Raw genomic sequence first — 16,287 nt, forward strand, 5'->3', positions numbered from 1 at the left:
TATCTATCTATCTATCTATCTATCTATCTATCTATCTATCTATCTATCTATCTATATATATATATTGTATATTTAAAAATATACAACCCTAACTCCAAAAAACTTGATATGCTCCTTTCTCAAGGCACAAAATAGAGAGAGGAGAATCTTTAAAACAAGCAAACTGGTTTCCTAATGCTTACTGGTATTTGCATCAATAATAATAATCTGTCTACACCTGTGTTTAAAATACAGCTTTGCAACTTTTTAAAATTACCTGTAAAACTAACTACACCTATGAGCACTATTTAACTTTCTCTGTTTAGCAAATCTGTCCAGTGAAAAATATTAACTCATATTAGCAAAAGGCTGGAAAAGTAGGTGGTAATTAAAAAAAGTTAATTAGATTGGAGTAATAAAACTTATTAGTTCATCTGTTACATGATTGGGTATAAAAAGAACATTTTATAGTGGCACAGTTTCTCAGAAGAAAAAATAGGCAAATGTTCATCAATCTGCAACAAAAACCCAAAACGGTATCTACAAACTGCTGAACAATTTTTGGACAATGGTCCTAAACATAAAAGTTTGAAGACTGAATATCTCTTCAATATCATCTACATTGCATAATGTCAAAAAATTCAGAGAATCTGGAGAAATCTCTCTGTGCAATCTGTGTGAAATCACTGGCCCTGTGGCAGCACTGCATTAAATACAGGCATAGAAATCACTGCACAAGCTGAGGAACAGTTCCAGAAATCATTTTCTGTGAACACAGTTTGCTGTGCCATACACAAATGCAGATTAAAGCTTCAACAGGATCCTCAAACACCACCATCATCTCTGAGATCTGGACTGAGACAAAGTGGAGAACTGGTCTGTGTACAGACAAATCTCTTTGGAAAACATGGAGAACAGGTCTTGTCTAAAGAAGAGAGGGACCATTCTGCATCTTTGATGGTACGGGATGCATCATTTTCTATTGAATTGGCAGCTGGCACAACTGGAATGGCCCAAAAATGCAGAAATGTATATATAGGTTTTAGAACAACATGTGCTCCCACCAGGGTGGGAAGGCCTATAATATTTCAGCAAGACAATTCTAAACTACATCTAATAAGTTCTCTGTGTTCTATTGTGAATAAATTATGGGTTTATGAGCTTTGCAAATTATCGTGCAAATGTGGAAAATTAAATTTAACTGAATTTACATTTCTGGCAATGTGCAAATTGGTCAGGATAATAAGCACTGTAAAGGTGGAATTGCAACACGTTGTATGTGTGCAAAAACATTGATTTTACTGTAAACTACATGTATTTGTGGACATTTTTAGCTGTGCGTTTCTCTTTGTAGGATTTTAGTGGCAGTAAATCCCCAAAACAAAACATACACAAAAATAAGTTATTCCAAATTTAGTGAGTTGGTTAAGCAGGAGCATGTCAGCCACAGGCATCCATAGCCACACAATGTTGACAAATGGGCGCATATTTGATATTCTGATCTATTTTGTTCTGTTAAAAAAAAAAAGGCATATCTTTAACAGGCAGTATTTACGTAGACATGTTTCTTTTTACAATATTCTGATTTTTTTAAAGTGTTGCTTTGACCTGAATGCTAACTTTAACATCCAAACAGGCTTAGAATGCTAACATGTTGATGTTTTGAAGGTTTTTCCATCCATGTTAGCATGCTAACATTTTTTGTACTAAGCACAAAATTCAACTATTGATCAAAAATAATATAAATAAGAAAAATGCGCTGTGGTTTGTACATGGTTGCTTTTGCACTGCCTACAAACATCCAGTGTAGACAGAGGAGCCTGCATATAAAATTGAATTGCATAAAACAATGCCTGGTGAATACCTTTGTTTCAGGTTTATGATCAAAAAGCTTGATGCCTAAAATTCTTCATGAGTGAGCTGAACGTACTAGTGTTGCAAATAGTTATTGAAATGTCAAAGATTTGTCTTAATTGCTGCTACAGCAACCTGTTTGAAGAGAGCTTTCCCATTATCAGACTTGTTTCTTCACCTGCTGCTGCTTCTGGCCCTTTCCGAAGCCACCCACTGAAAGTGAAACATTGAAACATGAAAGAGTCTCACCTCCCTGGAATAAAAACAAGGAGATGGATCTTTAATTAAAGGTGAGCGCTTATACTATTCAGAACGAGGAGGTTCTTGCTGAATGTGGACAGTAGGTAAGGGGAATGCTGCACGGGGGGTTGTTGGGCATGTATCTCAGCAGTGTCTCCCTCCCTCTGAGTCCCAGCACTCCCTCCTTGCAGATTCCAGCGTTAAGTTAATTGGACAGGGAGAGGAGAGGGCTGAGGAGGGAAGCGTTCAGCCCCATTAGCAATCCCCCTGTGGAAGGCTGAGCCGAGAGGATCACAGACTCACAAATAGGAGGATTAAAATAATCAATAGGCTTCACTCTCTCTCCCTCAGCACAGGCAGCCCTGTGTACAACACTCACACACACAAACACGCACCATTACAAAGATATGCACACACACGCACACGCTCCTGAGCAAATACAAACACACCAAGAGTCTGAGGAATATTAGTTCAAGGAGCGCTACTCTGCCCAGTGGTGTCTGTGGACTTTCACAAATTAGTCTGGGTCAGGCAACATTCACACACATGCACACACACACACACACCTATTCTTTGTTAATGAAGGTTAATTCAGCCTCTGACTAAACGAGGACCAGTTTAAAGGTCAGGAACATGAAAACAGTCTGACATATCTATATATATATATATATATATATACACACACACACACACATATATATATATATATATGTGTGTGTGTGTGTGTATATATACGTCTTCTTCTATATATATATATTTATATATAGAAGAAGGCGGCCGTAGTGATTGATGTAGCGGTTCCGAATGACAGCAATATCAGGAAGAAGGAACACGAGAAGCTGGAGAAATACCAAGGGCTCAGAGAAGAGCTCGAGAGGATGTGGAGGGTGAAGGTAATGGTGGTCCCCGTGGTAATCGGAGCACTAGGTGCGGTGACTCCCAAGCTAGGCGAGTGGCTCCAGCAGATCCCGGGAATAACATCGGAGATCTCTGTCCAGAAGAGCGCAGTCCTGGGAACAGCTAAGATACTGCGCAGGACCCTCAAGCTCCCAGGCCTCTGGTAGAGGACCCGAGCTTGAAGGATAAACCGCCCGCAGGGTGTGTTTATATATATATATATATATATATTAGGGGTGCAACGATACTCATATCGATATTGAACCGTTCTATACAGTGCTTTCGGTTCGGTACGCATATGTATCGAACAATACAAACATTTTTATTTATTTTATCAACTTTTCTTCTGACGATGCTGTCTGTGTTGAGCGCTCAGTGGATCTGCGTTCGGCTACTCCGCCTAGGCTGCACTGTCAAGCGCAGATCCACTGAGCGCAGCACAAGCTAGCAAGGCAGAAGCTAAGCTCGTTGCAACATGGCAACTGCCTCAATGCTACCCCAAATTGAACCTCCCCCACCCTCATTCAGATCTGGCGTTTGGAACTATCTTGGTTTTCATGTGAAGTATGACCCTGAAGGTAAGCGCGTCATGGACAAAAGTAAAACAGTATGTCGGATGTGCCACGCAACGCTATTGATGGGAACTAGTGCGTTAGCGCAGTTAGCTTGTTAACGTGTTGACACCGTTCAGCCCCACGCACGGGGCGATCTGCGGTAACTTGTTAACGGAGATTTGCCGTGTTGTAGCGTTAACGTCATTTTAACGAGATTAACGCTGACAGCACTAGTGGGAACACAACGAATATGACTGCACATTTACCCCGACATCATCCTAGTGCAAAGACAAATGGAAGCAGACAAAAACAACAAGTAGGCATGCTACAAACTTTACTCGAGTCATTTAGACAGCCGTTAGCACATGATTCTCCTTATGGGGACCTGATATGTTTAATATGCTGCTGAGAATATAGCCCAGAAGAAGCGGATAGTATAGCTTTTATTTTGGAAAGAGCCATTTCTCTGTAATAAACTCTCTTTTCCAAAGATTTCTCGATCAGATAGATTTATTTTTATTATTATTAGTTTGTTGTTTCAGCAACATTAAATTTAAAAACTGTACTTTTGAGTTGAAATCTATATTTATAATTTTAATAAATGACAAATTAAAAAGGCATGAACATTTTTTTGTATCGAAAAAATATCAAACCGTGACACCAAAGTATCGAACCGAACCGAACTGTGAATTTTGTGTATCGTTGCACCCCTAATATGTATATATCTATCTATCTATACACACACACACACACACACACATATATATATATATATATATATATATATATATATATATACACACACACATACATACTGAATATGCTGTGATTAAAAGTCTTGTATCCATACAACATTAAACTTGTGACATGTGTGCAATTTTTAGTTCTTTTACTGCAGCAATTTAACTGAACCCATATTTACATATGTATTTTTGATTTAAAACAAGTACTTTATAAGAAGACATAAAAGGTGACCAGAGGAAAATATCAAAGTGTTCAACATAATAGGGAATAGCAGAAAAAAATATCTACTCTGGCACTTAGCTGAACCAAATCTGGAATCTAATTTGAACTTTCAAATTCTGATAATGCTCACCACCTTTTCCCCACATGACCTTTTTAAATGAAGCACTGCACAGTTCAGACTCCTCATGCGGCACATACAAAATACTGCTCGGTTTTACCACACAGTGAGTTTATATGAGATTGTTCATTTGAGTAGTTTTTGGAGGATTGAAAGAAAAAACTTAAAGTCCTACTAAACACACATAAAGATAAAAAAAGGACAACAAACAGACAAAGTTAAATTAATTTTATTTTTATAGATAATTGAAAATCCATTGAGAGATCCTAACCCCCAAGTTAAGATAACACCTCCAAACGCATTTCCTGTAGTTATCGCCAGGCTGAGGCGGGGAATTGATTTAATTTGTCCACAATCACATAACACATGATATACATCATTTCTTTAGGGACTATTAAAGAATTCTGATTCTGATGACACTGAAAACTAGAGGTTAAATAGAGACCGGACACCTGCTGGAAACATGTAAGTGCTTTCATGATTTAAGTTAAAATCATTGACTTAGTGCATAAAACACATATCCGATTCATGTGAATTACCATCAAATAGCAGGATTTACTCACTTTTTGTTGCACTGAATCAGAAATTGTCGTTTTCCATTTTTATTTTTCACAGTTCAATAAAAGATTAAAAAAAAAAAATACCACTTGCCTGCCTTCTTTCTTGAGTGTCTCGTGAGCACTCTTACTGACATCCTGTTGCAGGGGGTTATTTAACTGCTAAGGAGGCCAATCACTGCCATATCATTTTTTCCCCACACACATTTACAGGTAAGTGCTTTATTTTAGACTCACCCTGTAGCCCATTCAGGGCCTTGGCATAATGAGCCTCCTCATCCCTTCTAGAGTGGATGCATAAGGTGAATTTTACAAACAGGCACAGGCATCAAACTATTAATACTGGTTATTAAATAAGATTTTTATTAATACTCTGCAAGCTCCTGTACATTTTACATACGCCTGGGGATTTGTTCATTAGTGTGTTCCACATTTGTTGAGCTTTTACTCACACACAAAAAAACATAGACTGGCTTCAGTATAACTTAAAGATCTGCTGAAGTTTGCTTTTGATGACCTAAGGATCCACCTGACTCTCTTATGTAAGACTCCCTTCAAACACTGACAGCCGAATTGCGAAATGATCCATTACCGGACATTTTTTTTTAAAGTCTCCTTATTAATTGGTCTCAATTTAATTGCTGACTGTCTGTCTGTGTGTTCTGAGAGGGTAGCATAAACATTTTTATAATAGTATTGTTGAAGGACAAAAAACATTATCTACACCGCTGCGCCCCCTGTTGTACTTTGGTTGTCACTACAGTCTCTGTGCTGTCCGGGAGCTGCAGTTTCGCGCTGTGGTCGCTGGGCGGCAGGCAACTTCGACTAGTTGTCTGCAGGCAAAGATGGCGGTGCGGAAGAAAGACGGCGGCCCGAATGTAAAATATTTCGAAGCGTCTGATACCGTTTCTCAGTTTGATAATGTCCGTGTCTGGCTGGGAAAGAATTACAAAAAGGTACCGACCGCATGTTTTGCTATCCTACAGAGAGACCTTCCATTTTTCACGTTGAAATATGGCCACTTACCTATTGGGCAGAGGCAGTGACAAAGAGAGGAGGGAGGGTGCTGCTGAGCGTCCAGCTGTTTGATTCACTCGAGCCGGGATACAAAAGGATGCTGAGCCAACAGCTGCATCAGATGCAGCCACTAACGGCAGCTTCTCTGAGCACTGTTGTAGTTAAACCGATCTAAAACAAGCACACAGTCTGACCTCAGAGGATGGATTTTTGTTGAAGGGTGACTTTAGCCGGCCAGCCCGCTAGCTAGCTAGTAAGCTAATAGGCTAACGGTGAGGCAGCTCGGATCCAGATGTTGGCTCTGTGGCGCGCCGCGCTGACTGAAGCAATGTCCGGTGTTGAATAACACTGAGCGCTGCGCTGGTGTTTAAACACAATAATCGAATAAAAAAAAACAACACTTTTAGTAAACAGTGATAAAAATGAAAGGTTAGCGATATTTGTGACTCCATCCCCTCCCCATTTACCAATCCGTGTCGCAGTTTTCACGGAAATTTCCTTCCTTTGAGATATCTGATAAAGGCATCCAGCAGCACTGTTGAGTTTATTTTCATGTGTTTGCGCACAGTACATCCAGGCCGAGCCCCCCACCAACAAATCTCTGTCCAGCCTGGTGGTCCAGCTGCTCCAGTTCCAGGAGGAGGTGTTCGGTCGACATGTCAGTAACCCTCCGCTCACCAAGCTGCCGGTACGTGTCTTAAACATCTGTATATCTGTTACATTCAAAAATAGATACCTAATTTAAACTGCTGTTATTCTGAATGTGTTGAGTTGTATCCCTGCAGATGAAATGCTTCTTGGACTTTAAGTCAGGAGGGGCTCTCTGCCACATCCTGGCTGCAGCCTACAAGTTCAAAAGTGACCAAGGATGGTAAGACTTTCTTTCTAGCTGAGTTTAGACGTCTGGGCTAGTGGCTGTTAAGTTACGGTGCTCAGTTGGATATTGGCTATGTTGCCGTTTCGTGTGTAACTCCAGTCTAAACTCCTGGTAGGCGCAGGTTTGACTTCCAGAATCCGTCGAGGATGGACCGAAATGTGGAGATGTTCATGACGATTGAGAAGTCCTTAGTGCAGGTGAGTTTTGCAGCAGTGCTTTTATGGTTGTCAATGGACAGTAGAAAATTTCAGGCCATATTTTGATGAATTTATCTAACAGGAGTAAATTTTTGATGGTTTTTCCTACTGCAGGCATTAAATTTAAATGATAGCAAAGTGAACACCGTGTCCTTTGGTTACGCTAAATTTCAAAAGAGTCTGGGAATCAAGCTGCCTGATCATTACACATAGATGTACTGAAAGACATCCACAGAAATCCTACTTAATCAGTCCTGCGGTTTTCCAAGATCATCTAGATTTCTTCATCTGCTGTGGCATGGTGATTTCTACTTTTAATCAAGTACTGGGCAATTAATATTCCAAAGAGGGCACATGAGAAACTGGGACTGTTATGGAAGACTGCACCAATAAGCTTATAGCAAAACTAATATTGGGCAGAACTGAGTTTAGATTATTGTATTTTTTGTGATTCTTCTTGATTATTTGAATCAGTGCTCGCAAATGTAGTCGTGTAAGTTATGTATCTGCTCCAATTCTTCCAGAACAACTGTCTGACTAGGCCCGTCATCTACCTGAGTCCTGACATAGAGCCAAAGCTGCTGGGGAAACTGAAAGACATCATCAAAAGACATCAGGTGTGTTTTAAAAGGAGCCTTTCAGGCAGATCATTTACTACAGACAGATTTAATTTACATTCAAATGGTTCTACTCATGTTTTCTTGTGTTGCAGGGCTCAGTAACCGAAGACAAGGCCTCCAGCTCCCACGTTGTTGTGCCTATTCCTGCCAGTCTGGAGGAAGGTGAGGTTTTGTCTCGGTAGGCATTGTTACAAGTTTTACTGCACGAGTCAGATTTGCGCTAACATCGTCCGATCTTCTTGGTCCAGAGGAGTGGGTTCGTCCTGTGATGAAGAGAGACAAGCAAGTGCTGCTTCACTGGGGATATTTTCCTGACAGGTTTGTTCTGAGCATTGTGCAGCTCACTTTTATCTACTTGTCTTATTTTCTCAATACATCTTTGGTTTTTAGAAGGTTAAGCTGACATTACCCCTCCTGCTGTGGTGTTACATGGCGAAACTTGTGCTTTTCCCACCTAATGCGAGCTTTAACCTCATTCCCTTCACTGTTTAGTTACGATACCTGGATCGCAGCCAGTGAAATTGAGGCTGCGGTAGAAGATCCTCCCTCCCCAGAAAAGCCCAGGAAGGTATTTGTTGTTGCTTTTTTTCTGTCTGTGTCAGTCTGTATGAATTTAAACAGCAGATTTTCTAATACTCCCTGAGTTTAATCAAGTATTTGACCGCTTTATTAATGCTACATGATACTTGCAGTATTTAAATTCAAGGATCTTTTTTTTTATTTGTCCACTGTGCAGCACTTAAATGTTACAGATACATCTGTATGTTTTTGGAAACCTTTTTGATTTCAGCTTGAATTTTAATTTGTCCTTGTTTTTTTCTGCAAAATGAAGTCTTTAATAACAGAGGTTAATATCATGAGTTTCAGTCTTTTATTATAACTTTTATTATAACTTTATTACAACTTTATTATAACTCAGTTTAGGTCTTCCTCCTTTCACCTCCTCCTCTACCATCCTGGTGGTTGACACGATTGCTGAAAATATTTCACTTCTGGGCAGATAATAATTGGTTTATTTATTTATCATTTATTTATTATTTATTTACAGGTCCATGCAAAGTGGATTTTAGATCTGGACCAGTATAACGAGTGGATGAACGAGGAGGACTATGAGGTTGGAGAGGGCTGTCCTAAGAGGAAGAGGATCTCCGCCAAGACCCTGACAGATGAGGTGACCACACCAGACGAGCGGAGGGACAAGAAACCTGGCAGCGCCAAGAAGAGGAAGCGCTCGCCATCACCCTCCCCAACCCCACCACCTCAGGAGAGCAAGAAGAAGAACACCAAAAAAGGGTTTGTTAAGAGTCATGTCCTGATGCATGATGATGTTCTTCGACTCCCTGTTGGAGAAAAAAAACAGAGGGTTATGAAAAATAATGCAATACACATATGTTCCCTTTGTGTGCGTGTCAACAGACCAACGACCCCGTACACCAAGTCTAAACGGGGTCAGAGGGAGGAGGAACAGGAGGACCTGTCCAAGGATTTGGATGAAGCTTCACCTGTTCCAGCATCTGAAGAGGGAAACCCAGCAAAGACAAGTATACAAGTCTACATATATTTTGAAAACACATCATATATATATATATATATACATTGACATATATATAGATATATATAGATATTAATGGGTCCTCTTTTAAAATAATAATCAAGCCAATTCTGTCTCCCTGCAGATAACACCAAGAAGGACTCTGATTCCACCCCAGTTAAAGGAGGGACAGATTTGGGTGAGCTTCACCTACACAATCATATTTAACCACCGCCAACCAGTTTAATAAATGCTTCACCAAAAATGGCAAAGGCTTGTTGTGTTCGGCTGTTATTCATCAATAATTTCCAGTAATAAAGCGCTGATTAATCTATTGACCCTTTCACGCACGCGTCTCTTTTGTGTGATTTAACAGATGAGCAAGAAGACGAGTCCATGGAAACAACAGGAAAGGTACTTTAACAATTAATAGTACATATGACAAAATCATGGCTGTAATTCTGTGTTGGTGAGCCCAACTGTATGTTTGTATGAACAACAGGAAGAGGAGGAAGGCTCCCCGAGTGTGAAGGGCGAACCAGTGAAAGGCTCAGACCTCCACGAGGACAATGTGACTGAGCAAACCCATCACATCATCATTCCGAGCTACGCAGCCTGGTTTGACTATAACAGGTAAGAATAAAAATGCTTTTTTCCCATGTGAGAACAGAATGAGGAAAAGAAAAGTGAACTCGTTGAAATGAAAAGCAGCGCCACACGACGTAGTATTAGAACGTTTTAAGGGTCCATGAGTGAGGGAAATTTGTGTTGCATACTTGCATCTGGTTTTCTTCCAGTGTTCATGCCATTGAGCGCCGAGCCCTGCCAGAGTTTTTCAATGGGAAGAACAAATCCAAAACGCCTGAGATGTAAGTGTTTGATCAGTGCACAACACAGTGCTCAATCATTTAAATTTGTTTATCTGTCAGATATTTAAAAGCCTCTTTGTTTCAGTTATCTAGCATACAGGAACTTCATGATTGACACCTACAGACTGAATCCTCAGGAGTACCTGACCTCCACTGCCTGCCGTAGGAATCTGGCAGGAGATGTGTGTGCAATCATGAGGTAAGGGGAGGATAGGTGTTTCTAACCAGTGTTTGCAAAATCACTTACTGCCTGCGACAAATACGCCAGACATTTTCTCCCCCCACAGAGTCCACGCCTTTCTGGAGCAGTGGGGGTTGATCAACTACCAGGTGGACTCTGAGAGCCGGCCCACACCCATGGGTCCTCCTCCCACCTCGCACTTCCACGTCCTGGCAGACACTCCATCCAGCCTGGTGCCCCTGCAGCCCAAGACATCTCAGGTTTGTATACACACACGCATGGACACGTGCGCACACATCTTCAACGTTGTTTTACATATGTTCCTTTTTGACCCTGTAGACCCCTGCCACCCAGCAGATGATGTCATTCCCTGACAAAGTGAAGGACAAGCCAGCAGATCTGCAAAACTTTGGGCTGCGGACCGACATGTACAGCAAGAAGACAAGCTCTGCAAAGGTACAAGTCCAGGAGGGTGGATAACAGAATGAATAGTTTCTGTTTACTCACCATAATATCGGTGGTTTAATTGTGTTAACAAGGTGATGGTGATGTTTTGTGTGCAGAGCAAGAGTGCAGCCAGCTCCATGAGGGAGTGGACAGAGCAAGAAACACTACTACTACTTGAGGTACACTCAGTGTTTTAAACATGATCAGAGAGTGTAAAAGCAGCCACTGTAATACCACACTGGGAAATGTCATCATGGAAAGATGGAGCTAAATGTAGGTTTTACTTCCCTCAGGGTTTGGAAATGTATAAGGACGACTGGAACAAAGTGTCCGAACACGTGGGCAGCCGTACGCAGGATGAGTGTATCCTGCACTTCCTGCGGTTGCCCATTGAAGACCCGTACTTGGAGGACAGCTCTTCTTCCCTGGGCCCACTTGCCTACCAGCCGGTACCTTTCAGCCAAGCAGGAAACCCTGTCATGAGCACCGTGGCCTTCCTCGCCTCTGTAGTCGACCCACGTGTGGCCTCGGCCGCAGCCAAGTCTGCTCTGGGTGAGAAGTAACTCCATTTGAAATTACCCAACTCTGTAGAAAACAAAAATGGTCTCTTTGTGTTGTTACAGTTTGAGCTAAAGAGGAAAAAGAGGAAGCAACAGGGCACTGAAAACATCAACCAGTAAATAATCCAATAGGATAAAAATGAAGACAGCAAAATACATTTTAATTTTCTACAGTGAGACCATTAAATGTTAAACAACACCTTTCCAACACTTGACCAAATCCTGTATCATTGAAGCTCCAAATGTCTGTACATGCCATTCATAAGACCGCTTTTGTTCAGGCAACGATTTTGTTCATTTTCAATCTACTAGAGGTGACTAATCCATCAGTGTCCTTGTTTTTGCTTCACATCATTAATTGTGATTTATCGCTCCCTGCTCAGAGGAGTTTTCGCGTATGAAGGAGGAGGTTCCAGCTGCGCTTGTGGAGGCTCATGTGCGGCGGGTGGAGGAAGCAGCGAGGGTCAGTGGCAGACAGGACCCTCTGTATGGCCTGGAAGGCAGTGGCATCGCAGGGACCGGTCTGGAGGAGGGAGAGAGGCCTGGTAGGATAAATGCACACAGCATAAATTTTGGAACGCTGCACTACAAAGAAAATTAAAAATAATGATTGTATAAGTTGAGTAGTCAGAAAAAGTGAATTGAAAGGTTGTGGCTTGCCTTCTCTACAGATGAAAGCAGTGATGAAAGCAAGAGTGACAACCAGTCTAATGAGGAGAAACGAGAGGCCAAGGTATGATGAGAATTCACTGTAACATAATAGAATGTCATTTTATAAACATATATATATATATATATATCTGCTGTAAAAGTTCTGTGGATCATATTGTGCTGTTTACTTTGCCACACAGGAGACTAAAGATGGAGCGAATGAGGAAGAGGAAAAGCAGGCAGAGAATGGGAAGAAGGAAGAAGAAAGAGGAAGAGAACCTGAAGGAGAGAGGGAGGCAGACAAAACAGAGTCTGAGATGGGTACAAAAGGGTTTTGTCTTCATAAGACGTTGCAGACATAAAGGTTTTGGTCAACAGTGAAAAACATTAAACTTTTGTTTCTCATAGGTGATGGGGAGAAGGAGAAGGATGGAAAAGAGGGAACAGAGGAGGGACAGAGGGAAGGGGAGAGTGAAGGAGAAAGGAAAGCTAAGGTGGAGCGTGATGTGGGAGAGGGGAACCTGGCCACTGCTGCTGCCTCCGCTCTAGCAGCTGCTGCTGTCAAGGCCAAGGTAAAATTCATTGAGTCAAGGTGATACTTGTCGTATCTTCAATCTTCAGCTTTTTTTGTTTTTATTTTCTCTAATCTTCTTCTTTCTCCTCACAGCATTTGGCTGCAGTGGAAGAGAGGAAGATCAAATCTCTGGTGGCTCTGCTGGTGGAAACTCAAATGAAGAAGCTTGAGATTAAACTGCGACACTTTGAGGAGCTGGAAACCATCATGGACAGAGAGCGGGAGGCTGTGAGTGGGGAATTTAAGGATATGTAGCATTAAAATAAGAAAATTCTTAAGTTACATTCAATGCAGTGCGTATAGTATGCTGTTTTCCTAAATCATAGACATGTCTGTCTGTCTCTGTGAGCAGTTGGAGTACCAGCGGCAGCAACTGCTGGCTGACCGTCAGTCCTTCCACATGGAGCAGCTGAAATACGCTGAGATGAGGGCTCGCCAGCAGCACTTCCAGCAGATTCAGCACCAGCAACATAGCCAGGCAGGGGGCCCTCACTCCACTCAGGCCACCGCGGCCCCGGCACCTCAAGCCCTGACCGCAAATCAGCAAGCTCCCAGCACACCAGCGCCACAGCCAGCCCCCAGCCCAGCACCACCAGCCGCTTCAGCCCCAGCTCCCGAGTCCCAGCCACCACCAAGCGCTCACACCTCGCCACCTTGTCCCCCGGGTCAGACCCCAGCTGCTCACTCCAGCTCCAACACTACATCTGTACTCCATGGTGAGGTAGCAGCTTTAATAGTAGTTAATACATTTACGTTTGCTGTCAGTTCCTCGTACACCGTAGTTGTAATATTTATTTATAATTATTACATTCATTAGTTGTGGACATGTTCACAGACATGTTTATTCTTGAAGCAAACTCAATAATATGAATGTGTGTGAAATACATGAAATTGTGCAGTGGTGCAGTAACGACAGTTAAAAGCTGCACAGTTTATCTTATCTTTGTCAACAAGTTATTAACTAAGACCAAAAAGCTGAAACGGAGTTCACTCATTAAAACAGGACTTCTCACTGTCTTGATTGTGAGATACTGTTGGCATGATGCAAATGATCAAACAATACCAAACATTTCATGCCACCATGACTTGGGACGGCTTATAATGTTCTGAAACCTAGCTTTCAAACAACACAGTCTTGAGTTATTTCTGAATTGAAGAATCTAAGGTTGACACGGAGAAGATCAATCATTCTTTTATTTCACAAGTACACATCAGTGTTATAGTATTGTTTGGACTACGACTCTAGTCTACTATTATAATATATCATGATTATATCATAGATTATAATATATTATGCATAATTCACATTTTGTGAATATAAATGACTAAATTTAATAAATTAATGATACTATGTTACAAATTGTACGTAACATTTTTCTCCTGTTTGCCCCCTCACAGAGCCCACCGCCCCTCTCCCCGGAGAGACACTCCACCCCTCAGCTCCGGTCCCTCCTCCACAGTGAGAAAAAGCAAATTTCCTGAGAATCTGAATGACTCTGACCACTTTGAATCCTGCCTGTATTATCTAAAATGAAGAAGTCATCAACCGAAGGAAGAGAACTCATTTTACATTTTCTATTTCTTTTTTTGTTTGCTTGTGTGTTTTCAAGAGGACAATTGATTTGAGAAAGAAAAAGAAACGCCAATATCAATCCGCCTTTGACTCTCTGTTAGAAAAGAAGTCCTTTTTCAAATTGAACCGACTAATGAAGAAAATAGATTTTCATCCTGCGTGTTCGACTGCGTCTCACTTTGGAATTTTAAGCTTGACACCAGGAGATCTGGTAAGCTTAGATGGTCTTATCAACATGCTGGCACTCAGTGAGAAGAAGAGAAAAGACTCATCTCATGTTTTCAGTGTTTTGGAAATTGTTGCATTTATTTTCCTGCAACAGTTTGTCACAGCTAGTGAAGTCTCGTACTTCCTACGCTCTCTAGCGTCCCCCTCCCCTCTCGTACTGTAGGTACTAATTAAAATATATGTAAGACAAAAGCACTTTTAATATGTTTCTGTAGGTCGCATTGAAAGACTTGAAGCAACCATGAAATTGAACTTGAGCACTTATATGATCTCTTTCTTGTCTTAAATACAGTTTTGGAAAGCTAATTGGGAAAATGATTTTTTTTCTCTGTTTTCAATTGTGTCATGTTTCTAAAACCCGTATAAAGTCTGAAAGGAATGAAGACGATTCTAATCAAAAGATGCCACACTGAAATTTAACGCAGAGTGGATGCAGTTTGGGAAAAGTGTACTGTAAACTGGATTTTCTGTTACAAACACCTCTCTTGTTACTCTAATAATAATATGGGAACTATTTGAAAGTAATGACAACCTGAGGTCTTGAAAAGGCCTCTTTTTGTTATAGGAGGTTACTCCCTCCCACATTTCAACAGCACTTAGAGAAAAACGTGACCGTGGCGCTTTGTGTTTTGCAAGTGCAAATGAACTTGAAGCATCCAGGCTGTGGTTTTTGTGAGGAATGTAATTCTGTTTGAAAAGAAAGTCTGGGATTAATACCGTTAGCGACCACACACGCGTTTATTTGGATTTGGACTTTGTGTAAACTGCTAAGCCAAAATGTTTTTTCTAATCATGTTTATCATACATTTATTCAGTGAGTTTCATTGTGGTTTCTTGGTGAGTGAGGAGGATGTTTTTAAGCAGCTTGGTGCATTTCGCTTTAAAGATGTAAGAAATGCTGACGCTGTAAAAACACAAGGGAGCACCTTAAACAGCTGACAATGGAGAATCGTGTCCTTAATATCTGCAACAATATCCTCACTTTGTATCCTATACATTTATATATTTTTTACTCTTTTTTGCCATCTTCTTTCTTTGATATGTCAACATTGTAACTGTATATTACCTTTGTAACTGATATTTACCCTCTCCATAGTTGTGTGTGATTTGGACAGGACTGCCAGATCTGTCTGAGATGTGACTGTGAGCATGTGTGTATGTGAACGCATGCCATTAGGATCTGTAAACCATGTTACCGTTCAGTTTTATTTTTTGTTTTTTTACAATTTTTTCCAGTGCCATCTGTTGTTTGAAGAACTTACGAGAAGAAACACGTGTTGTTCTGCACATCATGTCAGTATCATGAAATATAATCCAGTCAGATGGTGAAACTTTACAGTCGATGTCCGTCAAGCCAGTATTGCAGTCCTCACCACAGTTGTGAGCATAAATGGACTTCTTTTATCTGTGTTATTATTACATTGTGTGGATTTTGTGATATGAAATAAGTGTCCGTTCAGTTTCTATATGTTTTTCACTATGCCGAAGGTAGCAGCAGTTCCATTGATTATTATACAGTAGAAAAGTTTCCTCTGTAAATCATCACATTAGTGCTGACAGTTATTCTGGCAGTTTGTATTAAAAAAAATGTCAAAACTGGTTTTAATTACAAAATGTTTGGGAAAAAATAAAGATGTGAAGAGGAGACATTGTTCAGAGTGGTTTGTTGACTTACTAACTTAAAGTATCTGATGATGAACGACTGCACAGTATATCCTGGTGGACCTCGAGGAGGCATCGCCTGGCTGATGCTCTTTATTTGGATGTATCTAATTAGCTAATCAGACAATTATCTCC

The 16,287-nt window shown here is 40.9% G+C and overlaps 1 protein-coding gene across 2 annotated transcripts; it reads left to right on the forward strand.

Annotated features, from left to right (window-relative positions):
• Positions 1 to 5,994: 5,994 nt before the first annotated feature.
• On the forward strand, positions 5,995 to 16,129 carry smarcc2 (SWI/SNF related BAF chromatin remodeling complex subunit C2). 2 transcript variants are annotated; one of them, XM_086292222.1, is made up of 26 exons: positions 5,995 to 6,121; positions 6,751 to 6,870; positions 6,968 to 7,053; positions 7,175 to 7,256; positions 7,781 to 7,873; positions 7,969 to 8,038; positions 8,125 to 8,194; positions 8,369 to 8,444; positions 8,925 to 9,169; positions 9,293 to 9,417; positions 9,553 to 9,606; positions 9,784 to 9,821; positions 9,910 to 10,040; positions 10,205 to 10,276; positions 10,362 to 10,475; positions 10,564 to 10,717; positions 10,797 to 10,913; positions 11,021 to 11,083; positions 11,198 to 11,456; positions 11,848 to 12,009; positions 12,136 to 12,197; positions 12,316 to 12,436; positions 12,524 to 12,687; positions 12,783 to 12,917; positions 13,042 to 13,410; positions 14,088 to 16,129. In XM_086292222.1, the coding sequence occupies exons 1-26, from the start codon at positions 6,011 to 6,013 to the stop codon at positions 14,169 to 14,171; spliced, it is 3,177 nt and encodes a 1,058-aa protein (XP_086148348.1). In that variant the 5' UTR covers positions 5,995 to 6,010; the 3' UTR covers positions 14,172 to 16,129. The 2 variants fall into 2 exon arrangements, with proteins under 2 accessions (XP_086148348.1, XP_086148349.1); XM_086292223.1 differs by having other exon boundaries at positions 7,181 to 7,256.
• The last annotated feature ends 158 nt before the right edge of the window (positions 16,130 to 16,287 follow it).

This window comes from Aulonocara sp. 'chitande type north' Nkhata Bay, linkage group LG5, assembly GCF_057382095.1.
Source record: "Aulonocara sp. 'chitande type north' Nkhata Bay isolate Kocher_YH1m ecotype deep benthic linkage group LG5, A_spYH_male_GT1.1, whole genome shotgun sequence".
NCBI classification, from domain to species: domain Eukaryota; kingdom Metazoa; phylum Chordata; class Actinopteri; order Cichliformes; family Cichlidae; genus Aulonocara; species Aulonocara sp. 'chitande type north' Nkhata Bay.